Source organism: Anomaloglossus baeobatrachus, chromosome 1, assembly GCF_048569485.1.
Source record: "Anomaloglossus baeobatrachus isolate aAnoBae1 chromosome 1, aAnoBae1.hap1, whole genome shotgun sequence".
NCBI lineage: Eukaryota > Metazoa > Chordata > Amphibia > Anura > Aromobatidae > Anomaloglossus > Anomaloglossus baeobatrachus.
Window position 1 is genome coordinate 605,341,046 of NC_134353.1, and position 22,771 is coordinate 605,363,816.

The window sequence follows — 22,771 nt, forward strand, 5'->3', positions numbered from 1 at the left end:
GTTTGTCTCCAGTCCTGGAGAGACAATCTGAATGTTTTTAAAACAGCACTCGTGGTTTTTTGTTTTTTTTATTAATTTCACCATTGGAGTGGTGCTTTAAATCTAAGGGGTACTTTGCACGCTGCGACATCGCAAGCCGATTGTAGCGATGCCGAGCGCGATAGTCCCCGCCCCCGTCGCAGATGCGATATCTTGTGATAGCTGCCGTAGCGAACATTATCGCTACGGCAGCTTCACACGCACTTACTTGTCCTGCGACGTTGCTCTGGCCGGCGTCCCGCCTCCTTCCTAAGGGGGCGGGTCGTACAACATCAGAGCGACATCACACGGCAGGCAGCCAATCAAAGCGGGGGGGCGGAGATGAGCAGGATGTAAACATCCCGCCCACCTCCTTCCTTCCGTATAGCCGCCGGTGGCAGGTAAGGTGATGTTCCTCGCTCCTGCGGCTTCATACACAACGATGTGTGCTGCCGCAGGAATGAGGAACAACACCGTACCTGTCGCGGCAGCGTAATTTTGAAAAAGTCGGAGCCTACACCGATGATACGATAACGACGCTTTTGCGCTTGTTAATCATATCATCTAGGATTTATACACTACGATGTCGAAAGTGACGCCGGATGTGCGTCACTTTCGATTTGACCCCACCGACATCGCACGTGCGATGTTGCAACGTGCAAAGCCGCCCTAAGTCCCCTGCACCCTCTCTTATACTCACCCTCCGGGATCTTCATCTTCTATCACTGCCACTCTCATTGGTCCCGGCGATTTGTGACCTGCTTGCAGCTCCATTGTTAAATGGAGTGCACAGGAGGCCACAAATCAATACAAGTCTATGAGAGCCTCGTTCTTTCTCTCATAGAGCTCGCGATGTAACTTTTTACTTTCAGCCAGTCAGAAGTTACAGTAAGAAGATGGCACCAAGGGATTGGAGTGGCGCAGAAAAAACATTGACAGGTAAGTATAAGACAGTGGTGAGAGGGCTTACATTTAAAGCGCTACTCCGGCGCTGAAAAAACAATCCGCTTGAACAGGGCTTAAAAAAAATTGGCAATGTTTTTTGTCGTTTTTTTTTTATTTTCTTTATTAAAAATAAATAAATAAATTTGTAATATTACAGAAAACGTTAACAGTAAAGCGGGCTTTACACGCTGCAACATCGCTAGCATCGGCTAGCGATGTCGAGCACGATAGCACCCGCCCCCGTCGTACGTGCGATATTGTGTGATCACTGCCGTAGCGAACATTATCGCTACGGCAGCGTCACACGCACATACCTGTGCAGCGACGTCGCTATGACCGCCGAACAATCCCTCCTTCAAGGGGGAGGTGCGTTCGGCGTCATAGCAATGTCACTGCGGCGTCACTAAGCGGCCGGCCAATAGAAGCGGAGGGGCAGAGATGAGCAGGACGTAACATCCCGCCCACCTCCTCTTTCCTTCCGCATTGCCGGTGGAGGCAGATAAGGAGATGTTCGTCGTTCCTGCGGTGTCACACACAGCGATGTGTGGTGCCGCAGGAATGACGAACAACATTGCTAATAAGAAATTAACGAATTTTTGATTCAGGACGACCTCTCCGTGGCGAATAATTTTGGCCACTTTTGTGATCGACTAAGGTCCCTCGTACGTGTCACATGCTGCGATATCGTTAACGTCGCCGGATGTGCGTCACAAACACCGTGACCCCGACGATAATACGTTAACGATATCGTAGCGTGTAAAGCCCGCTTAAAGGGGGCTTTACACACTGTGATATCGGTAACGATTTATCGTCGGAGTCATGTCGTTAGTGACGCACATCCGGCGCCGTTACCGACATCGCAGCGTGTGACACCAATGAGCGACGATCAACGAGCACAAAAACGTGAAAAATTGTTGCTCGTTGACACGTCGCTCATTTCCCTAATATCATTGCTGCTGCCGTTACGATGTTGTTCGTCGTTCCTGCGGCAGCACACATCGCTATATGTAACACCGCAGGAACGACGAACATCTCCTTACCTGCCTCCACCGGCAATGAGGAAGGAAGAAGGTGGGCGGGATATTACTTCCCGCTCATCTCTGCCCCTCTGCTTCTATTGGCCGGCCGCTTAGTGACGCTGCAATGACATCGCTATGACGCCAAACGCACCTCCCCCTTGAGGGAGGGATTGTTCGGCCGTCACAGCTATGTCGCTGACAAGGTATGTACGTTTGACGCTGCCATAGCGATAATGTTCGCTACGGCAGCGATCACCACATATCGTGCCACAGATGGGGGCGGGTGCTATCACTAGCAATCGCTAGCGATGTCACAATGTTTAAAGCACCCTTAAGGCTCCATATAATCAGAGTCAGGATTACAGTGGCAGGTAACACCTCTGTATATGTGCCGCCCCTGCAGCGGTTGAACCACTCGGATCTAGGGGTGATTACTCGTGGCTCGAAGGTCTCCGGACCCGGGGGCTAGGGGCCACACTCAAATGAAGAAGGGGGCTATTTACAGGGGAGATATAGGTCGTGATGCCACCCGTGGTGTGCGGTAACGGGGAGTACGGCTGCTGCCGTTGGGAGAACCCCAGGTGATGGAGTGGGGCAGCCAGATGACGTTACCCTCCATGAGCAGGGAAGGCCCCAGGACTCTGGGAAGTGGGGTGCAGGGGGAGTGCAGGCTTGCTGGTAGCAGGGGCTAATCACGTACTCACTCAGGAAGAAAGCTGACACAGACAACGTAGTAAACAAGTCTCTGGGTGCCACTGCTCTCTTTGGGAGCTCGTCCGGGTTCCGTCCCCTGCAGTGCTGCCTGATGGTCCAAGCCCTTCCTCTGGGCTCAGTTATTTTGTAGTGTTCAAATGGCCCTTAAGCTTAGAGCTGTCCAGGCCCCGTTCCCTGCTATGGGTAGCAAGAGGAGCTTGCTCTCAGGGGCTCACGTTTGGGATTTCAGTGGGCTGCTTTGCTTGGAAAGCCCTATCCCCCTCGTTGCGCTAGCGCCCCCGATCTCTGAGCTTCGTGGGGACAGTCCATAAAGGTCCTTTCCTCCGCAGATTAATTGCTGGGTTGCTTGAAGCTTCTCCCCGACGTAGGATCCGTGTACCCCGGCGTGCCTTCGGCCCCAGCCCGGCTATTCAACTGCGGCTGCTGGCTATCCTCTAACACTATCCTAGCACCCAGTCTTAATATCCTGCGACCGGGTCTCTGACTCCTCCGGTGCCAGACCACTGTCTGCAACCTAGTTACTTCTCCCGCTGGGAGCTCCAACTCCCAGCTTCCTCGAGCGCCTCACTGCTCTAGGGCTACCACTGAATTGACTTTTCACCTCCCACCTCCCTGCCTGACCCCTAGATGGGCGGCCCTATTCCAGCTTAGCAGCCCTCTGGTGTGCCTGACAGGGTGTGGTGCAAGGTGTCACTTAGGATTTGTGTATGCTGATGGAAGTAGCGCTACAAGCTGGGGACCCAGAACCATGGGGGTTTGAGTTCTGCACTGGGAGATAAAGATCGTGTAGTACCCTGTGATGACCTGACTAGTCCTGGAACGTTATATACACAGCTGAAAACACATGATCTACCATTTATAAAAGGTGATGTCACACTTGAGCCTGCTCCACCTCCCTTCACAATGACCTTTGCACAGTCTCATTAGATGTTTTAATACAATAAAATAGGGTGAGTGTCTGATTGTTATGGCTATGTACATATGTTGTTTGCTGAAACAAAATCCCATTAGGGTATGTGCGCACGTTGCTTTTTACCTGCTTTTTACCTGCTTTTTTGCTGCTTTTTCTTCTGCGCTGTTTAATGCCAAAATGGATGTGTTCTTCTATTCAAGCAAAGTCTATGGGAATTTGGGTTTCTTGTTCACACTATGTTGTTCAAAATGCTGCCTTTTTGAGGCAGAACTTTGGTCAAAAACTCAGCTTTTCAAAGAAGCAACATGTCAATTGTTTTTGCCATTTGGGTTTTGCACTGCAAAGCTGAGTTTTTGACCAAAGTTCTGCCACAAAAAGGCAGCATTTTGAACAACATAGTGTGAACAAGAAACCCAAATTCCCATAGACTTTGCTTGAATAGAAGAACACATCCATTTTGGCATTAAACAGCGCAGAAGAAAAAGCAGCAAAAAAGCAGGTAAAAAGCAGGTAAAAAGCAACGTGCGCACATACCCTTAGAGTCTAAAAAAGCCCTAGTGGCTAGTTTGAGAATTGCAAGATTTTTATTTTTAACACAAACTTTGTCAAATTTGAAAAAAAAAATTCATAAAAACCAGATGTAAGCATTAGGTCATTTTCTGACAATAGCTTCCCCGTAAAGAATCATTTACAAACACTTCTTTAGGTTGTTTTTTTTCTTTTTTTTTCTTCTAATAAATGCAAATTGAAGCATTGTATGTTGCATTTCTTCTAACCGTATTTTAAATCTGTTACATTTGAATATTTGAAACATTTTGAATAATCTTTAACAATTTCCTCTAGTGAAGCCTATATGAAATTGGACAGAAAAAAAGTCATATGCAGAGAATGATGCCTTTAAAACCAAATACCGTTGTCCCTGGCATCCCAACCCTCAATTTTGTTGTTTTTAGTGTTCTTTGTACAGGTAGTTGTACTCTGTGCACTTTATAACCAGGTATAATAAACTCACCCTCGTTTTCCAGTACTGGTTGAGCTGAGATCTAGATATCGGAGTTGTTGGCAGCTTCTTGCTAATGCTTGAATCCCTATATCTGATACTTTTTTACATCCACTTAAATCAAGATACCTGAATGGAAAGATAGAAGTTGAGAAAAGTACAGTAGCAGAAAATCTTATTTGTGGCTGCTTTGGAGTCAATCACGTCTTGCTAAGGTTGTATATCTGTGGTGTAATTCACAAATAAAAAAACATACACTACAGTTCAAAAGTTTAGGATCACTTAGATATTTCCTTATTTTTGAAAGAAAAGCACATTTTTTTCAATGAAGCTGACATTAAAATTAAACAGAAATACACTCTATACATTGTTAATGTGGTAAATGACTATTCTAGCTGCAAACGTCTGGTTTTTAATGCAATATCTACATAGGTGTATAGAGGCCGATTTCCAAGAACCACCACTCCAGTGTTCTAATGGTACATTGTGTTTTCTAACTGTGTTAGAAGGCTAATGGATGTGTGACGCCCTGGCGCCGTAAGGTGGTCACAGAAGAATAATTCACCCGACATAACACCATCCCACACTAGGTACCATCTGCCACAAAATCGTAGCCACCCCCCTCAGGGTAGGAAGGACACACCAGTGGGCAGGACCAGGCAGATTGGGAGCGCCCACCTAGGGGTCTTGAGGATCCGGGGGCGGGAACAAGTTAGCTGTAGTTTGGAGTTGAAGGTGGAGGTCAAGTGGAGGGGAGTCTGTGACAGTGACAGACTGTGGAGGTCAAGGCTGAGCCTAGTGGAGGGTACCCAGGGTAGTGGCCCTGGTCTACTGGCTAGGTGGCAAGCAGTGGACCGTGTCCAAAGGCAACAGGAGTCCGGTCACAGGAAATCCAAAGTGGACCGGGGCAGGGTTGGAGCCCGCCGGTACCGACAGCGGAGATACGGTCCGGAAACCGTGCACAGGCGGGGTACCTGAACCCTAGTTAGAAGACGGTTGCAAGCCCCTTCTCTAATTCATCAGGCCGGGAGCAAGGTTACAGACATTGCTCCAAAAGTGTTAGCCCAGATAGAGCGAAACGGCAGCCCACCATGGGGGATAGGGTATCCGCAAACACCCACTGAGATCCCAAGGTTCAGTTTTCGCGGGCACGTCTCCCAACCAGAACATACCGGGAGCGGACTTCCCCGTTCCATACGGAGTTGTCCAGAAGTGAGGAAAATTTCAGAGTGCTGGAGGAAGGGACATCGGTACACCAGCCGGGTGTGGGACCCGAGTACACCCGGACGCGGCAGCCGGCCACTGACACCTTGGTTTACCAACAGACTCGTATTCAATTATTCAACAGTGTATACACCAACATTCCCCGGTCCGGCGCGGCGCGTCATCTTCAGCCTACATCACTCCCCATGTCCTGGACATTGAGCCCCGGGGCATTCACCCCTACCCGCGGAGGGGGTTAAACAAGCAGCTGCCACTCCATCGCCCCCGGGTGCTTCCCAACAGCAGCGGTAGTACTCCATATTACCACGCACCGTGGGTGGCGTCACGAAGTATCTGCAGGAATCCCCGTATATATACGTCCCCTTTTATTTGAGCGTCCATGCGACCCCCGGGTCCGAAGATCCCTCGAGCCACTGCAGATCCGGATCCGATCAGCCCGACTGCTGGCGTGGGGGCGACACAGATGTTTAGAAATCCCTTGAAAACCCTTGTGTAAGTATGTTAGCACAATTGAAAAAAGGTTTTGCTGATTAGAGAAGCAATAAAACTGACCTTCCTTTGAGCTAGTTGAGAATCTGGAGCATTATATTTGTTGGTTCCATTAAACTCTCAAAATTGCCAGAAAAAGAGAACTTTCATGTGAAACTTGTCAGTCTATTCTTGTTCTTAGAAATGAAGGATATTCCATGAGAGAAATTGCCAAGAAACTGAAGATTTCCTATACCGGTGTGTACTACTCCCTTCAGTGGAGAGCACAAACAGGCTCTAACCAGAGTAGAAAGAGAAGTGAGAGGCCCCGCTGCACAACTGAGCAACAAGACAAGTTTATTAAAATCTCTAGCTTGAGAAATCAACGCCTCACAGCAGGTCCTCAACTGGTAACTTCATTAAATAGTACCAGCAAAATGCCAGTGTCAATGTCTACCATAAAGAGGCGATTCCGGGATGCTGGCCTTCAGGGCAGAGTGGCTAAGAAAAAGCCATATCTGAGACTGGCTAATAAAAGGACAAGATTAATATGGGCAAAAGAAGACAAACATTGGACAGAGGAAGATTGGAAAAAAGTGTTATGGACAGATAAATCGAAGTTTGAGCTGTTTGGAACACACAGAAGAAAATTTGTGAGATGCAGAACAACTGAAAAGATGCTGGAAGAGTGCCTGGCACCATCTGTCAAGCATGGTGGAGGTAATGTGATGGTCTGGGGTTCTTTGGTGCTAGTAAAGTGGAAGATTTGTACAAGGTAAAGGGATTTTGAATAAGGAAGGCTATCACTCCATTTTGCAACGCCATGCCATACAATGTGGACAGCACTTGATTGGAGCCAATTTCATTCTACAATAGGACAATAACCCAAAGTACACCTCTAAATTATGCATAAACTATTTAGGGAAGAAGCATGCAGCTGGTATTCTATCTGTAATAGATTAGCCAGCCCAGTTACCAGATCTCAACCCTATTGAGCTGTTGTGGGAGCAGCTTAACTGTATGGTATGCAAAAGTGCACATCAAGCCAATCCAACTTGTGGGAGGGGCTTCTGGAAGCATGGGGTGAAATATCTCCAGATTACATCAGCAAATTAACAGCTAGAATGCCAAAGGTCTGCAAAGCTGGAATTGCTGCAAAGGAGCATTCTGTGACGAAAGGAAAGTTTGAGGAGAAAATTATTATTTCAAGTAAAAATCATTATTACTAACCTCGTCAATGTCTGGACTATATTTTCTATTCATTATGCAACTCATTTGATAAATAAAAGTATGATTTTCCATGGAAAAGACAAAATTGTATGGTGATCCCAAACATTTGACCAGTGGTGTATATATTTTTAATCCAATTTGTCACCCGAGCACTTCCTCGCTAACCCCAACCCCCCAACTCCCCACTCCCCCCCGCATTTGAAGTTGTGCCCTCCTTTCAAGAAGATGGCAAAGCTGATCAGAAATTGCTTAAATTCTTTGCAACTCTGAGTTACCAAAATTTTACGTTGGTTTCAGACAGATCAGAATCCTGGCAAAAATGGATTGAAAAATTGGGACCCATTTGCAAGCAGTGTCACAGTGTAATATTACAGTATGGTTGTCTTTATTTCTGGACTGTGTTCTGAATAGGCTGTGTTTTTTGGTAATATCACAATGTACTGTTTCTTAATTTATAAGTTATATGATGTTACAGTAGTGTATATGTCTTTATTTCTAGGCTGTTCTTTATTGAGAATGTCATGAAGGTTAAACTTTAGTGATGAGCGAGTACGCTTGTCACTACTCGGTACTCGCACGAGTATCACTGTACTCGGGCTACTCGGCGGGGACCGAGTAATCTCGTGATACTCGTGCTGTACTCGTGGTCTTCATCCCTGCATGTTGGTGCTCTTTTGAGAGCCAGCCCTCATGCAGGGATTGGCTGGCAGACCACTGCAATGCCACAGCCCTGTTAGTTGTGGAATTGCAGTGATTGGCCGGCCCGCACAGCGTGACCGAGCCTTTATACCGGCGGGCGCGCTGTGCTCTGCACACAGCCATCCAGACAGTCAGTGCAGGGAGAGTTTTGCTGCTTCAGGAAAATGTTTGCGGCCCTTTATAGTTAGTTCCGGAGCAGGGCTTCAAACAGTGTGACCAGAAGTCCTTCTCAGGACTATTGAAATAAATAAATAAATAATTTAAAAAAACGGCGTGCGGCCCCCCCCAATTTTAATACCAGCCAGATAAAGCCATACGGCTGAAGGCTGGTATTCTCAGGATGGGGAGCTCCACATTATGGGGAGCCCCCCAGCCTAACAATATCAGTCAGCAGCCGCCCAGAATGGCCGCATCCATTAGATGCAACTGTTCTGGGACTGTACCCGGCTCTTCCCGATTTGTCCTGGTGCGTTGGCAAATCGGGGTAATAAGGAGTTAATGGCAGCCCATAGCTGCCACTAAATCCTAGATTAATCATGTCAGGCATCTTCCCGAGATACCTTCCATGATTAATCTGTAAGTGTCAGTAAATAAACACACACACCCGAACAAATGCTTTATTAGAAATAAAAAACACAAACACATTCCCTGATTCACCAATTTAATCAGCCCCAAAAAGCCCTCCATGTCCGGCGTAATCCAGGATGGTCCAGCGTCGCTTCCAGCTCTGCTGCATGAAGGTGACCGGAGCAGCAGCAGACACCGCCACTCCTGTCAGCTCCACGCAGCAACTGAAGACAGCCGTGCGCTCAGCTGAGCTGTCACTGAGGTTACCCGCGGCCACCGCTGGATACAGCTGATCACGCTACTCACCTCAGTTGCCGCGTGGAGCTGTCAGGAGCGGCGGTGTCTGCTGCTGCTCCGGTCACCTTCATGCAGCAGAGCTGGAAGCGACGCTGGACCATCCTGGATTACGCCAGACATGGAGGGCTTTTTGGGGCTGATTAAATTGGTGAACCAGGGAATGTGTTTGTGTTTTTTATTTCTAATAAAGGATTTGTTTGGGTGTGTGTGTTTATTTACTGAAACTTACAGATTAAATATGGAAGGTATCTCGGGAAGACGCCTGACATGATTAATCTAGGATTTAGTGGCAGCTATGGGCTGCCATTAACTCCTTATTACCCCGATAGTTTATAGTTGATTAATACCAGCCTTCAGCCATATGGCTTTATCTGGCTGGTATTAAAATTGGGGGGGACCGCACGCCAGTTTTTTTAATTATTTATTTATTTATTTCAATGCACAGTATAGACACGCCCACCGGCTGCTGTGATTGGGTGCAGTGAGACACATGTCACTCACCGTGGGGGCGTGACTCACTGCAACCAATCATAGGCGCCGGTGGGCGGGGAAATACGAGATTGATTAATGAGCGGCCGGCTTTTTCAAAATAGTAAAAGCCGCCGGAGCAGTGTGAACGCCGTGCAGCGCCGCGCCGGTGATCGGGGATCGGTGAGTATGAGAGAGGGGGGGAAACTTCAGTCACTCGGAGGATTAGCGGTCACCGGTGAATCCTTCACAGGTGACCGATAATCAATACTTGACACAGACAGAGCCGTGGTATGAGGATGAAGTCGGTGAAGTTCACCCGAGTTCATTCTCATAGCGCAACTCTGTCTGCTGTCAGCCGACATTTATAAACGACATTGTGCATCACACACATGGACATTCCACACGGACATTCCACACGGTTTCTACATGCTGCCGGGGGGTCATTTCATAAAAATACTCGGGTGTCCCATAGGATAACATTGGGCTCGGTGCTTGGGCCGAGTACACGAGTATCTTGGGATGCTCGGCCCGAGCGCCCGAGCTTTTTGGTACTCGCTCATCACTATTAAACTTTATTCCAATGCTATGCTATTTATTAATGATGACACAAACCTTTGCTTAACTTCCTAGGCTGGGTTCTATTCTCAGGATGCCACATTGGTCTGTGTCTTCCTTTAAAATCTTTGCTCCATTTTATCATCATACTGTATCACAGTACTGTAGATTGTGCCCTAATTCGTATGAATTGCTTGATGATGTCACATTAATGATTTTCATTATTTCTAGGCTGTGTTCTATAGTGGTGATGATAATGTTAATATTCCTGATTTTTAGGCTGTGTTTTTTAAGATATTGTTATAATGGCATGTGTTTTCATTTCTATGTTTTGTTCTGCAGAGATGGTTCCAAATGTGCTAATGATAATGTGATAATTGTCTTTCCACTACGCTACAAGATTGTCTAGTTGACCTCATTTTTCAATTATTAAATAACAGAGCCCAAAGTTCCAGCAGAAGACAACCCAATTAGTTTTAAATGCAGTGAAATATAACTTGTCGAGGTTCATTCAATAATAATCCATTACACATTATTAAAAGGGTTGTGCAATGCGCTCAACCTCTTGTTAGAAGCCATTCCATACAGATATCCCTCCCCCCAATCAATAACATTGATATAACCCTTCAAGACATATGGACCGGAGTTGCTTTATGAGCTAAACCCCCTGTAGTTACATAACCAATGTGCACAAGGATGACAAACATGTTGTACGAGTGTTGAAGATTTTGCATGGTACTCAATGACCTCCGATGTTTTCAAAAATCGATTTTAGACATGTTTCATACAGACAAATATGTGTGACTCTCTTCGACAGAGTACCAATGCATAGGGCATCTTTGCTGTGACTAGTATTATCTTCCCAGGTCCAGTAAACCACAAATCTGCCTAAGGGTACGGTTCCACTTGCGTATATCTTCCAATGCGAGAGCATCAGAAGCGATATGCTAATGACGCTCTGCTGCAGGTGTCAGCCGAGGGTCATGCGACTGTGATCCGATCTTGCGATTGTATCACAGCTGCGAAGAAGGAGAGAGCACTTTCTCCCCATCTCCTCCCCAGCCTGTCTCTGCGTACATTGCACTGCAGTCAGTTGACATGCGAGTGCAGTGCGATGTTTCACACGCTGCCATAAACTTGTATGCGTGTGAGCCGAGACTCCACTATAGCATGAGAAATCAATCGCAGATGAACACTGCCCCATAGTTATGCACTAGAGTGAGAGCAATACGATGTTTTATTGGATTGCACTCGTCTGTGCAAAATGCAAGTGGAATCGTACCCGAAGGCTAACACTGACTGCTGAGCTGCCAGTCATTCTTGTAATAACCCGTTAATGACTGGCCTTTTTTTTTTACCTTTTAGCAGTCATACAGTTTTTATTTTTGCACTGACATGGCTGTTTAAGGCTTTATATTATGTGAGATAAATTGTATTATTTTTAGTGATTTTTGTGGTGTAGATGTAAATTACTGTGGCATTTATATTTTTGGGCAATGCAAACATAGAAGAAAGCTATTTTTGTATTTGTACTTTTTTTTATTTTTTATACTGTTTATGTTTTACACCAGAGAGCATTTTGAATTAATCCCTCAGGTTATTACAGTTGTGTAGCTACACAGACATATCTAAAAAAAAGCCTACATTCAGTAGATTAAGGATATGTGTTCTGTCTGTGAACATCATGGAGATAATATGAACATGATTCACGGATGTCTGAATGAGGCCTTAGAGAACTCGAATAAACAAACTAGACATACAGTTAGGTACAGAAATATTTGGACAGTGACACAAGTTTTGACATTTTACCTGTTTACCAAGACATATTCAAGATGCAGTTACATAATCAATATGGGCTTAAAGTGCAGACTCACTTTGATATGAGGGTATTAACATAATTGGAGTAAGGGTTTAGGAATTACAGCTCTTTAATATGCAGCTGTGTATTTTTCAAGAGACCAAAAGTAATTGAACAATTATCTCAAAAGCTCTTTATTGGGCAGCATTGGCTATTCCCTTGCTAATCTATCATCAATTTAGCAGGTAAAAAGTCTGGAGCTGATTCCAGGTGTGGTATTTGCATTTTGAAGCTGTAGCTGTGAACACACAACATGAGGTCAAAGGACCTCTCAATGGAAAAAACACGATTATTAGGCTGAAAAAAAGAAATCTATCAAAGAGACAACAGAAATGTTAGGAGTGGTCAAATGAACAATTTTGTACATTCTAAAAAAAAGAACACACAGGTGAGTTTGGGAGCTCAAAAAAAACCTGGAAGTGCATGGAAGACAACAGTGGTGGATGATTGCAGAGAATCCCTTCTATGGTGAAGAAAAACCCCTTCACAGCATCCACCCAAGTGAAGAACACTCTCCAGGAAGTAGGTGTTTCAGTATCTAAGTCTATCATGAAAAGAAACTGCATAAGAGCAAACACAGAGGGTTCACCACAAGGTGCAAATCATTAATCTGCCTTAAAAATAGAACAGCCAGATTAAACTTTGCCAAAAAAATAATCTACATAATCCAGCCCAGTTCTGGAGAAGCATTCTTTGGACAGATGAAACTAAGATCAACCTGTTCCACAATGATGGGAAGAAGAAAGTATGGAGAAGGCTTGGAACAGCTCATTTTGAATGTACACCACATGCACAGGAAAACATGGTGGAGACAGTGTGATGGCCAGGTATTTATGCATTCCAATGGCACTGGGTCACCAGTGTTTATAGATTATGTTAATGAAGACAGGAGCAGACAGATGAATTCTGAAGTCTACAAGGCTATACTTTCTGCTCAGATTCAACCAAATGCAGCAAGGTTCATTCAGCGCTTCACAGCATAGATGGACAATGACCCAAAACATACTGCGAAAGCAATCCAGTCAATCTCAATACCATAGAGCATGCATTTCACATGCTTAAGACAAAACGTAAGGCAGAAAGACCCACAAAAAAGCAACAACTAAAGTCAGTTACAGTAAAGGCCTGGCAAAGCGTCAGAAAGGAAGAAACCCAGAGTACGGTGATGTCCATGGCTACCAGGCATTAGGAAGTCATTGCCTGCAAAGGATTCCTACAAAGTATTAAGGGACATACTAAAAAGAATGATGAAAAGGAATAAATAAAAAGAATGAAGATAATAACTTATTATGTGTATATTATGTACATGTATAAAAAGTTTCTTTGGCAAGTTAGACATGGAATGAACATGAAATATGTAGATAATAGGAAAATGTACGCATATGGCATATAACCAGATGTATATTATGTTACCTGAGCAATATAGGTGTGGAATGATCATGAAATATCTGTAGATAATATGAAAATGAACGCATATGGCATATAACCATATATATATATATATATAATATATATATAGACCTGGTTATATGGCATATGCGTTCATTTTCCTGTAATCTACAGATCTTTCATGATCATTCCACACCTATCATACTCAGGTAATGTAATATACACCTGGTTATATGCCATATGTGTTCATTTTCCCATTAGCTACAGATATTTCATGATTATTGCACACCTATAATGCTCAGGTAACATAATATACACCTGGTTATATGTCATATGTGTTCATTTTCCTGTAATCTACAGATATTTCATGATTATTCCACACCTATAATGCTCAGGTAACATAATATACACCTGGTTATATGCCATCTGCATTGATTTTCCTGTAATCTACAGATATTTCATGATCATTCCACACCTATAATGCTCAGGTAACATAATATACACCTGGTTATATGCCATCTGCGTTCATTTTCCTATTATCTACTGATATTTCATGATCATTCCACATCTATAACGCTCAGGTAACATAATATACACCTGGTTATATGCCATATGCATTCATTCTCCTATTATCTACAGATATTTCATGATCATTCCACACCTATAATGCTCAGGTAACATAATATACACCTGGTTATATGCCATATGCATTCATTTTCCTATTATCTACATAAATTTCATGATCATTCCACACCTATAAGGCTCAAGTAACATAATATACTTACACCTGGTTATATGGCATATGCGTTCATTCTATTATTATCTACAGATATTTCATGATCATTCCATGTCTAACTTGCCCAAGAAACCTTTTATACATCTACATAATATACACCTAATAAGTTATTATCTTCATTCTTTTTATTTATTCCTTTTAATCAATCTTTTTAGTATGTCCCAAGTATTAAAAATGAATTCATTTCCTCAATTGCTTTTGAGCTCCTGAAATTAGGAGGCTTTGTAGAAAAATGGTTGTAATTCCTAAATGTTTCACAGGATATTTTTCTTCAACCCCTTTAATTAAACCTGAAAGTCTACACATCAATTGCCTCTCAGTTTATTTTTTATTTTTTTTTATTTTAAATAAAAATAGTGGCATACAGAGCTGAAATCATGAAGATTCAGTCACTGTCCAAATATTTATGGACCTAACAGTATTGCTGAGATGCTAAGAGAAGTAGCCAAGTGCTTTAGGCAATACATTAACCAGAAAAAAAATAAAGTTATTGTGCACTATTTACAATGATTATTGACTTTTTCTATAAGGTTAAATTTACTTGTGAATCTTATTAACTATACTTTGATTTTTTTTCCATGAAAAATAAAAAGGATCACTCTGTGGTTAAAAATGACAAGCATGAAACCATTCATAAGTTGAGATTTTATGCTCTGTCTTTCAAAGTTGACCCTTACAAAGTCATATTTACATTCTTTTATTAAAGCTTTTACTTGCACTATTTATAGTTTTTATTTTGTAGCAATTTGTCAAAAAGCATATAATTTCTCAAAGTAAAGCGGCAGAATTGATCTACATGCAGCAAAAGAAATGAGATGAGATAATGACAATATGTGGTGAAGAACAGTTGGTACTATACTTTAGCCTATATTGCACAAGTGTCCCACTACTTTCTTCCTCCTTTCTCAGGAGATACCTCTTTTACTATTGCTTGCCATACATGGTAATGCCGTAGCCATGTTGGCTACTTGCATTACCGTGATTGACCGGCCGCATCGCTTCATCGAGTCTTATATATAGAACCGATGACGTGATACTCGGCACACTCTCCTTTGGAAGCAGTTCAAGGAGAGTTGATCTAGGGACCCCTTCACATATCCGTGTTTCCAGTATGTGTGGTATCCATTTTCACACATACTGGAGACACGTTCACTCATATGCTTATTTAAATAGATGTTGATTTTCACACCTACCTCGTATGTGTTTTCACACAGACCTTGTGTTCATTTGAACCTCATGTGTGTCAATGTGATCTACACAGAGACATGTCAATTTTTTACCGTCAGCACAGATGAAAAGGGTCAATGGTTTATGGGTCTGTGAAAAACATGTACAGCACACGGATGGCATCAGTGTGACATCTGTGTGCCGTCCATGTTACAAGGACCAGAATTAAATGCATTCAAAGAATGAATGACGCAACTGTTAAAGATGTGCAAAGATGATAGAAAGAGAGATAGATACACAGACAGATAGTCTAGGGAATCCGCCATAGTCCAAAAAAGGATATCTGGGGAAAAAAAACATACAAACACGGAGAAATAAAACAAGATACTTAAAGGGAACCTGTCACCAGGATTTTCCCCTATGAGCTGCACCCACCAGTGAACCCTTATATGCAGAATTCCAGAATACTGTATATAAGAGCCAAGGCCGCTCTGTAGAAAAAACACCTTTATAATACTCACCTAGGAGGCGGTCCGGTGCGATGGGCGCTCTCTTCCTTCCATCGTTGTCCTCCTTCATAGCTCTGTGCGCATGACACATCCTGCATCATTCACAGAGAGGCCTCCATTGCGCTACTGCACATGCGTACTTTGACCTGCCCGGCTGAGGACAGAGCATAGTACTGTAGTGCGCATGAACGGGCGATCTATGACCTTTTCTCGCACCTGTGCATTACAATACTTTGACTCCACACTACCACGTAAAATTCTAAGTGAGATTGTTGGACACTTTGTAAGATTTTTAAAACCAGATCTGTCATATGCGTATCCTATTATTTACTACATAACTAAGTCTTGTTGAGAACAAAGATTCTGTTCTCATAGATCCAGCTGTCTGTTCATTAAAATTGTAAGGCATAAACAAAATATTTATCATACACGGTAAAAACATATTGTATACTCATAAATAAATAAAAGCTTCTTCTTACTTGATTGTCATCCGATAAGTGCTGATTTCCACTAGGCTGACATCTGTCACTTGTAAGCAGGAACTAAGTGTCAGATTCTCCAGCTTTGAGCATTGTTTTACAATATGATGAATGGCTCGATCTCTTACCTACAAAATAAAGAAAAAAGGCGATCAACATCTTATAGAAATATTTTCTGGTCTAAGGAGGGACTGGCAGAGCAGCAACGCTGATGTAACAGGAGATTAATAACATGTACTACTCAGTCAATTTTCAAAAAGTGTTAGAAACTTTAACCCCTTCACACCATGGCCATTTTCCATTTTTGCTTTAGATTCTTCCTCTCCTTCTTCCAAGAGCCATAACTTTTTTATCTTTCCATCAATATAGCTATATGTTTTTTTGTGGGACGAGTTGTACTTTTGATTGACAACATTCATTCTGTCCCATATTGTACTGGAAAACGGGAAAAAATTCCAAGTGCAGTGAAATTGCAAAAAAAAGTGCAATTCAGCAATTGTTTTTTGGGTTTATTATTTACCATGTTGACTATATGGTAAAACTGACCTAGCAATATGAATCTCCAGGTTAGTGTGAGTATGCAGACACCAAACATGTATAGATGATTTTTATTTAATTAGAGAAACAAAATTCTGAACTTTGTAAAAAAAAAAAAAAATAGCTTTTCTCGCCATTTTCCAAGAACTATAACATTTTTATTTTTCGGGACCTGGGGCTAAGTGATGGCTCATGCTTTGCACCCTGACCAGAAGTTTATGCTGATACCGTTTTTGCATTAATATAATGTTTTGATCGCCTCTTATTGAATTTTATTGCAATGTTGTAGCGGCCAGAGAAACGTAATTGTCGAGTTTCAAATGTTCTTTTTGTTGCGCTGTTTACCAATCAGATTTATTTTATATTTTGACAGATTGGACATTTCTGAAATTTCGAAAGGCAGCAATAACAAATATGTGTATATATTTTTTTTATTCTCAATGGGACAAGCTTTTGTAGGGGGAGGGGTTCACATTTTAAACATTTTTTTTACTTTTTATTGTATTTACTAGTCCTTTTGTTAGGAGACTTGAAGCTGCGATCATATAATTACTTGTGCTGTACAGAGCAATGTATTAGCATCGCTCTATATAGCTGAAATCATGATCTCCCATGAACGCTGACTCGCAGCCGCCATTCACGGGAGGATCGTAATGACAAACAAAGGGATCATCAGATGACCCTTGGCTGTCATGACGACCCCTGATCATGTCACGGGCGTGTCAATGGGAGTGGGGAATGGCATACCCCCGACAGACACTTGTTAAATCCCGTTGTTAGAGACACATGATGGCTGATGAAATCAGTTGTTATGTGCAGTTAAAGATGCAGGTTCAGCGTGCAAGCCCACATCAAAGCAAGATATGATGTAAATTTTCAGTACATCATATGATAGGAAGTGGTTAAGATCAAGTATAAATTGATAACCTGACATTTTCCAAAATAAGCCAAAAAACCTTATTGTATACCTATCAGAAATCCTACCATTAGTACTTTTGTAACGAATAATGACTTGCAGGATCAACGGCCTTTAAAAATTCCCAACTTGTAGTCTGGAAGAATTTCGACAACTATTCATAGTTCTAAATTTAATGTTGAAGGAACACTATGCTGTGCATAAATCACAGTACCATATCATCATTTTCAGGGTTCAGTCACATCTGGGTATAAAATGTAACAGCGCAATCAGAGAAAAAAAATCACACCAATGTTAAACAATATAGCAGAGCACATCTGCTAGTTTTTCCTCTGAAACACATATAAGGCAAGGGGGAAAAACGCATTACTATAGCACTCTCTTGACATAGGAATGACAACTGCATGTCACTCACATCTCACTCCAAGACACTTCAGGAGCAACAACAGAACTATATTTTACACGCAGATGTAAGTGAAGCCTGTAGGCCCCGTCACACACAACTAATGATATATCGCCGAGGTCATGGATTCCGTGATGCACATCCGGCATCGTTAGCAACGTTGTTGCATGAGACACCAACGAGCGACCGTTAACGATGGAAAATACTCACCAAATCGTCCATCGATGACACGTCGTTCATTTTCAAAATATCGTTGATTGTTGTGCACGCAGGTTGTTCGTCGTCCCGAGTCAGCACACATCGCTATGTGTGACACCTCAGGAACGACAAACTACAGCTTAACTGCGGCCGCCGGCAATGAGGAAGGAAGGAAGGAGAAAACCTGATTAATGGCCCAATCACAGTAATGCTAACTCTAGGATCAATAAATACCAATAAAGTAACCAGAGTAAATAGCCAAAATAAAATCAATCATTTTCTTGAAAATTTCAAGATTAAAAATAATATTTTAGAGACATTTTAAAGACAAAACAATGAGGGGGATTTTGCCAATGAACAGTCCTTCCATTAACCACTTCACTTTATATACGTGTGTACCACATAGACAATACAGATGGTATATTCAAATATTCAAAAGAAAAACAAAAGATGAACACATCCTATAAGACTTGGAGGTATTGTCAAAAAACTACAAATATTCACTTTGCTTATATTTTTCCAAAATGTGCAAGGGAAATAATTCATTAATTCAAAGAAGGTCAAATAAAATGCTGAAAGCAAGAGGACCTTATAGAGAAATATTGCACAACCCAAGGGGGGAAAAAAGGAAAGAAGGCAGTGGTTTATAAATAAAGCCTCAGAACAAAGGATACAAAAATATTGCACTCTCCCATAGATGTAAATAAAATTACAAGCAAGTACATGTTATAAAAATTATTGCCAATAATGGCATAAATAGACAGAAAAATATTTTTAGAATCAGAGATTTGTACTCACTTACCCATAAAAAGGATAAAAAAAGCCCAAAAGGGAATGAGAATATATAAGAGGGCAGTGAGACTACAATTGTTAGGACTAAATAATGCTGTCTAGAAAATAGTACAAGCTATAATATACAGGAGAATGCCAGCCAGAGAAGTAAATAGAGAGGAGACTGGATACACAGGCAGTCAAATAGAGGCAAGTGCCTGGCTGCCAAATATCATACTGGAAGTGGATAGAAGGATAATTACCCTGACGGCCGTTTCACCTAGGGCTTCTTCGTGAGGGTAGCAGAGGGTGTATGTGAGTGAGTTTGTATAACACTCACCTAGGCAGTAACGTACCTCATTGTTTTGTCTTTAAAATGTCTCTAAAATATTATTTTTAATTTTGAAATTTTCAATAAAATTCTTGATTTTATTTTGGCTATTTACTTTAGTTACTTTATTGGTATTTATTGATTCTAGAGTTAGCATTACTGTGATTGGGCCATTAATCAGGTTTTATTGTTTTTCTGTATTTTTACAGCATTAAGGCCAACATGGACATCAAGTCCAGAGAAGAATCTTGGAGATCAAGTATTGACTCCATTTTTAATGGGGATGCTGCCATGAACATGTTTAGTGGTAATGGACGCATTGCTGAAATTAGGAGTACATACAAGTATCTTCTTAAAAAACGTCTCTGTATTTGGTGGAGTAAAGCATTTCTAGAGAACTATCTAGTTAAAAATCTTATCTCTAGAGGTCTACGCGTGAGAATTTTGCCATCTTTTCCTATTGAGGACTCCATTTTCCGTTCAAAATGGGAGGAAGTCTGCAATGCTTGCTCTAGATCTTTGATTCAGCTGCTAGTAGAAATTAATTCCAACACAATTGCAGATGTGGAATTGGAAATAGAGGAAAATAGAAAAAAACTTGCTGAAAGCCTGACCAGTACATCTATGGAGACATTGAAAACTGAGATGGAGCAACAATTTGGAATATGGGAGGAGGTAAAGGATCAGAAAACTGGCAAGCTTCAGAGAGATATACAAGATAACGAACAAAAGCGTGTCTACATGTGGCACCATCCACGTCAGTCAAGCAATCCAAGCAATAATGGGAAAAATAACACTATCTCATCAATCTCATCTACTGAGGAAGATTCTGAATCCTCTCATTGGAGACCCAATAACCCTCGAAGACTTGGTAAACGGAAGGCTAAAAATAATAATTGGTCTTATAAGAAGAAACAGAATCCTTCTACTTCTAATCTACAGGTGGTTAATCTTTCTGATATCCAGTTAACCCCAGCACAAATTGAGGTATTAAGCCTTGGCCTAACCTTCTCACCAACATCTGGTTTTGATCTTTTTTCCACAGTGAAGGACCTTCACTTATTCGCTCGCAAACTTGTACTTAAGAAGCTTCATGAGAGATCTGGTGATGAAATATGTTGCAATACACAGGAAAAAGAAGCCCTGGATATTCTTGAGGAACTATGTGACGAATCTGACTCATCGTCACAATGAGGTAAATTTATTTTTCCCAAAGTTAAGAAATTTCCGCCTCTGAAATTGTTCTCTAATATCGAACTTTTTGTTCAACTTGCTACTAAGGAACGTGAACAAATATCCACCTCAAGAATAGGGTACAATCTTTCAACTAACCAGAGACAGGCTCTTAATGAATTGAAACATCTCAAAAATGTTGTCACCAAACCATCGGATAAAGGTGGGAATATTGTCTTGTGACCCACTCATTTATATGAGAAAGAGGCATTCAGACAACTTAGGGATAGCAATTGCTATCGGAGACTAACGTTTAATTCCACCTCTTTCTTTCAGATGGAGTTATATGGAATTTTGGATACTGCCTTTCAAAATGGTGTGATAGATAAAGAAACTAAAGAAGGTATTTTCCTGAACTCTCCACGTACTGCGTGTTTGTATCTATTACCAAAAATTCATAAGAATTTATGTATGCCATCTGGTCGGCCAATTGTTTCGGGGAATGGTAGCATGTGTGAAACCATAGGTTAGTTTCTTGATTCTCATCTGAAACCGATGGTAGAGTCATTACCTTCCTTTCTAAAAGACACCAATGAATTTCTAAATAAAGTGTCTAACATTCATTTGGAGAATAACATGTGGCTGGTTGTACTCGATGTAGAGTCACTATACACATCGATCCGCCATGAGGATGGCATTGGAGCTGTTCAGTTTTTTCTGAATACCACAAATTTGGAACCCTCTTTTAGGGTATTCTTGATCTCTTTGCTTGATTTTTCTCTTAAGCATAATTATTTTTTGTTTAAGGATGTCCCCTACCTGCAGCTCCAGGGCACAGCTATGGGGGCGGCTTTTGCGCCCTCATATGCTAACTTGTTCCTGGGGCTGTGGGAAAGGGAAATTTTTCAATCACATCCGCTACCAGGGATAGAATGTGTGTTAATGTGTACAAGGTACATTGACGATGTTTTTATGATTTAGCAAGGTAGTGAGGAGGATTTATTGATTTTCACAGGACAACTGAATGAAAATCGAATCAACGTGAAAATGACTTCCCATTATAACCAATCTACCATCGAATTCTTGGATGTTCTTGTGAAGAAGGATGATGAGGGCATGCTTCAGACAGAGGTATTTAGGAAAACCACAGCAGTAAATTCCCTTTTACATGCAACATCATCCCATCCACAGGCTTTAATACAAAGTATTCCAACAGGCCAATTTCTCAGAATACGTCGGATATGTTCATCAAAATCTACATTTCTGAGACAAGCTGAAGACTTGACTTCCACATTTTTTCACAAAGGATACTCCAGAAGATGCATTAGGAAGGGATACCAGCGTGCAATGAAGAGTAACTGGGATGAATTACTTTGCCACAGATAACGAGAAGAGTCTACACAGCAGGTAAGATTCATTTCTACCTATAGCTGTAGATGGAAGGAGGTGGCAGATGCCCTTCAAAAGTTTTGGCCAATTATTCAGGCAGACGGTACCTTGAGTAAATTTACTATGAATAGACCGAATATTACTTATAGGAGGTCTAATAATCTAAAGGATTTGTTGACGCATAGTAATTATGAAGGACCAAAACCATCTGTGACCTTTGGATCCAAGAGACCCAAATGGGGTTTTTATCCCTGTGGCACATGTATTGCATGTCCTAACATGGTAAGGAACACTAATTTTACATCTGCAAGTGGATCACGAGAGTTTAGGATTACCAGACATATTACATGCAATACCACATATGTGGTGTACTGTGCCTATTGTCCCTGTAAGATGTACATTGGATTGACTTCTCGACCTCTTAAAGTTCGAATACGGGAACACGTCAGGGACATCAATCATGCTATTGATGCCAATGACCCTTCCAACTTGAAACCATTGGCGAGACATTTCAAATTGGTACACGCCTGCAATGGAAATCTCTTGCGAGCCTTTGGTATTGATTGCATTCTCCAAGATCGATGCGGAGGGGATAGGAAGAAAAAGCTATCACAATTGGAAACAAGGTGGATTATGACCATTGATAGCATACGACCAAATGGCCTCAACAAAGTACTCAGCTTTGCGTCATTTTTGTAATACCACTAGCCTACTGGGGTGTTTTTTTTAATTTTT

At 42.0% G+C, this 22,771-nt stretch overlaps 1 protein-coding gene across 1 annotated transcript in view; it reads right to left on the reverse strand.

Annotated features, from left to right (window-relative positions):
* LOC142296579 (uncharacterized) overlaps positions 1-22,771 on the reverse strand; it is a 152,242-nt gene that overhangs the window by 8,185 nt on the left and 121,286 nt on the right. The window contains exons 12-13 of the mRNA XM_075340358.1: positions 16,319-16,446; positions 4,622-4,738 (exon numbers count right to left, since the gene is read on the reverse strand). Of these exons, the coding sequence (XP_075196473.1) occupies positions 4,622-4,738; positions 16,319-16,446 (245 nt within the window). The remainder of the gene's footprint in view (positions 1-4,621; positions 4,739-16,318; positions 16,447-22,771) is intronic.